The 8068-nt window shown below is 44.1% G+C and overlaps 1 protein-coding gene across 1 annotated transcript; it reads left to right on the top strand.

The window, feature by feature from the left end:
- Nucleotides 1-319: 319 nt before the first annotated feature.
- rps6kb1b (ribosomal protein S6 kinase b, polypeptide 1b) lies at nucleotides 320-8051 on the top strand. The gene is made up of 15 exons (XM_079166734.1): nucleotides 320-477; nucleotides 1607-1650; nucleotides 1754-1874; nucleotides 2028-2096; nucleotides 4030-4177; nucleotides 4346-4403; nucleotides 4496-4596; nucleotides 4802-4892; nucleotides 5051-5141; nucleotides 5261-5368; nucleotides 5473-5535; nucleotides 5663-5740; nucleotides 5975-6082; nucleotides 6369-6481; nucleotides 6743-8051. Exons 1-15 carry the CDS (start codon nucleotides 409-411, stop codon nucleotides 6996-6998), a joined length of 1518 nt encoding a protein of 505 aa, XP_079022860.1. The 5' UTR covers nucleotides 320-408; the 3' UTR covers nucleotides 6999-8051.
- The last annotated feature ends 17 nt before the right edge of the window (nucleotides 8052-8068 follow it).

Genomic DNA, 8068 nt, shown 5'->3' with positions numbered 1-8068 from the left:
TATTTTAGGTGTCACTAGAGACCCTAATAGTACAGTCAGAATAGTTTTTTTTTAAATTCAGGTCCTTTTTATTGTATTTACTTTCAGTTTATTGTTAGATTCCTCTGTAATGTGTCCTGCATCTAAAGAGGTATCTAAACGTTCGTGTAAAGGCTTGCTATGAATGGCGAAAGATCTAATGAGGTTTATTTCATCTTTAATTTGAATTTGTAGTGAATACACTGATGTCGGTTTATGACCAAAAATAAAGGCGAGTCACACAGGGCACCGCCCCTTTTTGTCGGGTGTTGCAATGCGCATGCTCAGTGTAGTAGCCGGTTATGGCGGCGGTGTGTGTTTGTCCATGAGGTGGGGGGACGCCTGCTATTCTTGCGGTCTGTGACGGAGTGATCCGAGCGAAGCGCTGCCATGGCCGGAGTGTTTGACATTGATTTGGACCAGCCGGAGGAAAATGTCTCCGACGATGAGAACGAGGAGGTACTTTCATGGAGGATGTTGAGACGTGACTGCGAGAGTTGTCACGGCAGAAACTCTCCACGCACAGTAGCTAGCTGTTAGCCTGCTAGCCTGCCACAGGCCCTGCTCCTGCAGCCGGCGCTCTCAGGCCTAACAGGGTTAGCAGAGGCTAATGCTAGCTCGCCACCGTTAGCCTGACAGCGATCATGACAGAGAGCTGTCACTCGTTCTGTTTCTATTCTACTAGTAGAGATAGCTCCGCGGTGAACTGCATGTGTTTTTAACGCCGTCTCGTTTAAATAGAACCGTCGCTGTCATGTTAAGAGTTGTGCAAACAGAGCCCTACTTGGCCAAAGGTGCTGCAGTGATAAATGTGGCTCGGTGTGCAACAGTTTATTTTAGCAAGACTGCCACAGAGTGTGACTGTGTGGACATAGAGCTGGTGTCTGTGTGTTTCTATTCACACCGAGGCTGAAATACAGCAGCACAATATCTGACTGTGCACCTAATTTAATATAGCGACTACGTTAAACTGGTTTACAAATTATTAGTATTAAATTACGTGTAAATGCTGCTTCATGCAATTGTCAGTATATTATTACAGCAAAACCATGATCACATGATGTTAAAACAGTCATTGAATAGGCGATAGTAACTATATGCACACACATCAGGTGTGTGTTTATCATTAAGATAAACCATTTTTGCTTATTATTTTATCTATATAGCACGAATTGGGAAACTGTTACTTCACAGCAGCTCTTGTTTGTCAGTGTCACAGCACAGCTCCTGTTTTAACGTGAAGCCAAACACCTTTTTAAGCTGTCAGATAAGACAAGAACATGACCATTTGAATATGCTTGATTCTGTTTTTTATTCGTTCTCTTGTTTATAGCTATTTATTTGCATCGCATGACAAGTATTGTAAATGCTGTACTGTCATAGTAATAAAACAGACAAAGCATTAAATCGCACGGAAAAAAATGAAATACAGAAATGTCTTTATGAGAATAAAGGCTCCTACAGAGTTGACGAATAAGAAATGAAAAGCTGAAGAAAGAAAGTCACTCAATCAAACTGTGATTTCGAGCACTACAGAAAAGCAGAATGACTTTTGTGTTTATGTCGTGTTTTCTACTTTTCCTTGCAGGTTCAAATCGGTGACATCATGGACCAGTGCAGTGGATTTGAGTTGTAAGTTGTCCTTCCGTGCTTGTGTTCGTGTATGTACGTTGTTTTGTTTGCAATTGAATCAGTGGAAAAACAAGAACTCAATGCACTGAATGTGTGTCTGCAGCAACATGGACGACTGTGAGAAGATTGAGATATCTGAGGACAACGTCAACCAGGGGACGGAGAACATCAGACCCGAGTGCTTTGAGCTGCTGCGGGTTCTGGGGAAAGGTGGTTATGGAAAGGTACCCAAGAAGCGCCACGCCTTGAGAAAGTACACTTAACACGCACACACGCCTATAAATGCACACGTTGGATTATTGTCCCTCTAGGATGCGAAGAACTGGGTTGTGTTCATTTCTATCTTAAACATGTCAATCATTTCCCCTTCTGTGCAGGTCTTTCAAGTTCGAAAAGTGGTTGGCGCTGCGTCAGGCAAAATATTTGCCATGAAAGTTTTAAAAAAGGTAAATCTTTCTGCTCAAATATCTATAATTAGAGCAATGTACCGCCGCTCTGTTTGTATCCTGTGAACGCAATTGCATGCTTGTTTTTACAAAGAAACATTATTTTGCTTCTGTCTGCAAATATTGGCTGTCCTTGAAGCCAGTGGTGGGGTAGGATTTCACTGCTCGTTGGTAGACTGCCATCTGCGCTGCTGCAGCCTTGGCACTTAAAAAGGCTCTGCCTCAGCCCGTTAGATTCCACTTGATGTTAACACCGCTTCTGCTTAATTGGCTAAAGTGACCCCAGTGACACATTGAAGACCTGCCAGATTTCAACCGGTCGTTTTTGATCGTTCAGCTTCAAAGTGGCAGGCGGGCCTGTAGTTTTTGGGGTTATAGCCCAGGGCCCGTGTTTATGAAGCATCTCGGAGTAAGATATCAGTCATGACTTGCCCAAGATTCTCAGTGACACATATGCAGTGGTGCGTTTAGGCTTTTTCAGGTTTCAGGAGAGCTGCAGAACTGTCCCAACCGGTTCAGAGTTCTCAGACGGCAACATAGATTCCAGCTAGAGTACACAGTCACAGTGTGCAACATTTGATGCAGAATAACGAGATTTTTCAGATTGAATTGGAAAAATAAAAAAATCATATTTTCAAGATAATCCCACTGCAGAAAAAATTTACACTGAATTCAAATCTAAAATATAGCTACAACAGCAACGATGTAGAACGTTATCGCTGTGGCTGCTATTGTTCCACCTCATGTAATTATATACTAACGTGTATTTTATGTATGATTTTTTTATATTCAGATGAAATATATTTGTAGTCTTTTTGTGAACAAAACTATCTTGTAATACAAGTAGCATAATGCTGTCATTATTTGAGATTTTCCTGCTTCACGATATTTCTAATTCATTCTGTTTTGAATCTGTTGATTTCACATTGAACCACAGAGAATGATGAATAAGTGCCATATACCAATTATGTCATTTACTCTTAAATGAGAACTTTGCTTCCTTGCTGTGCGTGTGTAGCAAGGCTCGTAAATAACTAAAGTCCTACTCCGAGGTTGAGTCACTGTGATTCTTAGTTGCTTGATAAAAATGGGCCCGGATTACAGGAAGTAATAGCCCCTAGCACAGTAGAGCAGTTAGTGGATGACGGTTAGTTACTTTTGTTAATCCTGTAAAGTGAACAAAGGCCCAGTTAACGAGCCCGGAAAGGGCTTAAAATTCAGTAAACGATGCGCGATTCCTAATCGGTCTCAACAAAAAGTGAATTGCAAAGACATTTTAAAGTGTCTCAGTCAGCAAGCTCGTACTGCACCATTTCAAATCAACGGGCGTGTCTCAGCCTCGGTTGAGCTCAGTCTGTTGTAGTAGTTCTGACACTCAAAGCTGAGAAAACATTGCTGCTGACGGGCGGCTCTTTAGCTTTCTGACAGATGTGGTTAGCAAACACAAACCTGAGCAGGAGAGAGGAGAGGAAGCTTGTGGAGAGCTGGAGGAACAGAAGACTCTACATATACAACCACAGTAGTGCTCGGACTGTTGACGTCATTGTTCTCCATAGAATTTTAAAGCATGGTTTTCATTGGAAAGCTTTAGTGTTGAGTGATAATTAAGGACTGTCGTCAGGGATAGAGAACTAGAGACAATAGTAAGCGGCCTGATCTGCCTTGAACTGTATTTATTGATTAAACTAGATCAGCTTCTTTTATCTTAGTGACATAGTTGCCCCGCCTCTCAGATGTTACATAGTTGAATACTTTCTCTCCATAATAGTCATAGTAGAGACAAACAAAAAATCAGCTCATAAGTCAGCAATAAACAGACTGTTGGCAGAACATATTTGTCTGCATGGATGAAAACATGGCCATTGTTTCACCGTTCCGTCTGCCTCTTGAGTTGACTAATGTCGGTGTACTTCTTCGGGTTCGGGGGCACCAGGCTATGATTGTACGCAACGCCAAGGACACGGCCCACACGAAGGCCGAGAGGAACATCCTGGAGGAGGTGAAGCATCCCTTCATAGTTGATCTCATCTACGCCTTCCAGACAGGAGGGAAGCTGTACCTCATCCTGGAGTACCTGAGCGGTCAGTACAAGAAATGCGCACACACACACACACACACACACTTGGTACACAACGCACACTCTAAAGGAAGATCAATGCATATTACGCAAGTGTGAAATCACTTCCTCCGGCTCCGGGATGTATGTGTGTCACCCGTGTTAACCGAATACAATGTGTTCACCTGCGCAGGAGGAGAACTGTTCATGCAGCTGGAGAGGGAGGGCATCTTCATGGAAGACACAGCCTGGTGAGTGTTGAATAGGGATGAGCTATTTATTGGCTCGAAGTGTTTTGAAGATTGTATTTAGTTGAGTTTATTTTCTTTGTCTTTCTCTGTAGTTTCTACCTGGCAGAGATCTCCATGGCTCTGGGCCACCTGCACCAGAAGGGCATCATCTACAGAGACCTGAAGCCAGAGAACATCATGCTCAACAACCACGGTGGGTGTGTTTGTACACATGTGATGACAAACCTTCCTGCATGATTTGTCCAAAGAAAGTGTCTTCAATTTCTTTGTATTTGTCCTTAAAAACATCACTTTCCATATGCACAAATATCATGTCACAGAAATAACCGTAAATAAAGACCATGTTGCAATTTAACAATTGTCAACAATTGCATCTGAATGTGTGTTTTTCCTTCCAGGGCATGTGAAGTTGACAGACTTTGGATTGTGTAAAGAGTCAATTCACGACGGCACAGTCACCCACACTTTCTGCGGTACCATTGAATACATGTAAGTGGAGCACTCCTTCAATCCCACTCGCTCTTTTGATACACTTGCATGCCGATATGCCTCCTCACTCACTCGTTCCCCTCCTTCTTCTTTCAAGCTTAGCATCGACTCATTTACGTTCCTTCGTTAGTAACAGATGTGCACTCGTGTCGTTGCAGGGCCCCAGAGATCTTGATGAGAAGCGGACACAACAGAGCAGTAGACTGGTGGAGTCTGGGCGCTCTGATGTACGACATGCTCACAGGAGCGGTCAGTGAAACTTTCACAACATTTAAAAGAAATCTTTCTACGATTATAAAATATGAGTCATAATTTGGTAATGTTTGTGTAACCCCCCCCCCCCCCCCTCCTCTCTTTTCCCACTGTAGCCACCATTCACCGGTGAAAACCGCAAAAAGACCATTGACAAGATTCTGAAGTGTAAGCTCAGCCTCCCACCCTACCTCACACAAGAAGCAAGAGATCTCCTGAAACGGGTATCTCCTGTTCGCTTAAAGCTTATACGACGCGTGTTTATCCAAAATAAGTGTGGCGTTGTTGTGTAAGCATTCTTTTGACACTTGACTGCTGCTTTGTACAGTTGTTGAAGAGGAACGCCTCGTCGCGGCTGGGAGCGGCAGCAGGAGACGCCACAGAGGTGCAGGTGAGAATGACTATTATTACCTCTCAGGACGTACTGGTAGTAACACACATGGTTGCCGTTGTTTAACCTCTCCCCGACGTCGAAGCTCAGTCTTATGGCCCTGTCTTTGTATTTGATGGTCCCACAGGCTCATCCCTTCTTCAGACACATCAACTGGGAGGATTTACTGGCTCGGAAAGTGGAGCCCCCCTTCAAACCTTTCCTGGTGAGTATCAGAGGAGCAAGGAGTTCTGAATTACATGTTAAGATTAGATCTCTGTGCGCTCGAGATGAGTTTAGGTTTCCGGTTACCTGCCCAGGTTGAAGCAACTGATCGAGTGTTTGGTAATCAAACCCAGGTCGTCTCGTGTTCCAGACCTGCGTGTTGTTAGTCGACACATCTGCTCATGTTGCTGCACCTCCTCACCCCGTGTTGTGTCTTCCCCTTCTATTTTGGCAGCAATCGGCTGAAGACGTGAGTCAGTTCGACTCGAAGTTCACCAGCCAGACGCCGGTCGACAGCCCGGACGACTCGACGCTCAGTGAAAGTGCCAATCAAGCCTTCCTGGTAACTTCTCTGACTACGTGTTCACGTCTTTAGTTTGTTTCGTTCTGACTCCGTACGTTCGTGAATTATGACAAATGTCTCATAGGATAAAATGATGACATTTTAGACAGACATGGATGTAATCTGCAACCTGAATATAATTCTAATTATCTCGTGAACACAAATGTGTTGAGAGCCTTTTTATTTTAAATGAATGACTCAGTAATAATAGAGGTCCTTCTGCCCCTCAGACGTGAGCGTGCACCAACCGTATCTGTGTTTGTCTCTGATGTCTCTGTTCCTTTAGGGTTTCACATACGTTGCTCCGTCAGTCCTGGAAAACATCAAAGAAAGGTTCGCATTTGAGCCAAAGATCCGCTCACCTCGACGCATCGTGGGCAGCCCAAGAACACCTCTCAGGTATGTGGGCGTGTCTGCAGCAGCCACTTGACCTAGCCTCACTTTGTTTCACCCAATTTGTGTTGTGTATTGCCGATTTAAACATTTTCCAGTTTCCTTTCCAATGTTATGTATGTAAAAGTCTAGCATTTCGCTCCACCTTAAGCTAAAAATAACTAAAACTGTCAGTCCTACAGCACATTTGTCATAATTACATATAGACTGAAGCCCCACTTGATTAGCTGTCATCTGTTATGTACGTCCTCTCCTCTGTGCTTTCAGCCCAGTCAAGTTCTCAGGCGGGGAGTGCTGGGCCCGGAGCCCCCTTCTCCCTGGCGCAGGACCAAGTGTCCTCCAGTCACCTCAGGACCAGGCCATGGAGCTGTCCACCCCGGAGCAGATGGACGTCACAACCAGCTCCGAGGTCTCGGCCCCTCTTCCCATCCGTCAGCCTTCCGGGGCCAACCTGGGCCAGATGAAGCAGCAAGCCTATCCCAGCATGGCCAAGCGGCCCGAGCATTTACGTATGAACCTATGACCCACCGCACCTCTGTAGGAAAGTTCATTTCTTGACTCTTTTTTTATTTTTATTTTTTTTTAAGGAACAAAGCAAAAAGATATGGATGCTAGAGACGATTCAAATCCAAAATTGCACATCCGCACACTCCATATACTGTCACAACCTGGAGTTCGTGCGTGGGTCTGCGGCCTCGCCGCTTCTCCGCCGACACCTCAGGTCTCCTGACCTGTGTCTTCTGAACTGGACTAGTAAGGACTGGAAACCCTTTTTTGAGGAGCCACAGCCTTTTTTGTGCGACCTGGAAATCAAAAGGCGACAACTTTATCACACAGTATGCAAGCTATTTACTCTAAAATGCCGTCAGTCTACTGTACAAGACGACGTCCAAAGTGCTTTGTGCTATTTGAATGAATGCCGGTGAGGCAAACTGCTTCCATTTGGGAGATTTTGAAAGTTCTTCTCAGACAAAAATAAATTTAAAAAAATGCTTCCTGGTTCTGAATGAAATGATATAAATTAGGTTAATTATTGAAAAAGATCAAAGAAATGAGCGTTGTGAGCAGCGGTTCTGGTATTGATGAATATAGCTTCAAGTCTTTATACGATGGATGCATTAACTGTGCTATACATCAATGATGAGTCAAAGAGCCGAGATTCAAAAAGAAAAAAACCTTGACTTTTTACATTCTTTCAGCATTAAAGGCGTATTTGATGTGGGAACCGTACTTTGATTCTCTGCTCTTAAGGCGTGCTACACTGTATGACGGATCGCTGGAGTAGTTGACACGTCGCCAGACATAATTCAGCTTGATCACCGCGACCACCCGAAGATGTCTCACTGATCTGGGTGCTGCTTCGTGTGACCACAATCTCAGCGCTGACAGCACGTCAGACCCCCGGAGTGAGCTCATACTGGAGACCGTGGCACCAGTTGATCTGGATCCTCAGTTGTGGGGTTTGATGCTCAAGAGAACTCGGGGCAACTTTCACAGCGTCTTACATCAGCTCACTTGTTTAGGAGGGAAGTTTTAGATATCCCGAAAAAAGCAAGGAAAATTCTAATAAAATGTATAAAAAAAATACAGAAT

This window comes from Pholis gunnellus (genome assembly GCF_910591455.1).
Source record: "Pholis gunnellus genome assembly, chromosome: 9".
NCBI lineage: Eukaryota > Metazoa > Chordata > Actinopteri > Perciformes > Pholidae > Pholis > Pholis gunnellus.
Note: the sequence above shows the minus strand (reverse complement) of the source record. Positions and strands in the feature narration are given on the sequence as shown.

Coding starts and splice junctions, on each gene's coding strand:
- rps6kb1b (XM_079166734.1), top strand. CDS start 409: ATGGCCGGAGTGTTTGACATTGATTTGGACCAGCCGGAGGAAAATGTC. Junction 4,597..4,801: donor CATCATGCTCAACAACCACG/GTGGGTGTGTTT, acceptor TTTTCCTTCCAG/GGCATGTGAAGTTGACAGAC. Junction 5,369..5,472: donor CAAGAGATCTCCTGAAACGG/GTATCTCCTGTT, acceptor TGCTTTGTACAG/TTGTTGAAGAGGAACGCCTC.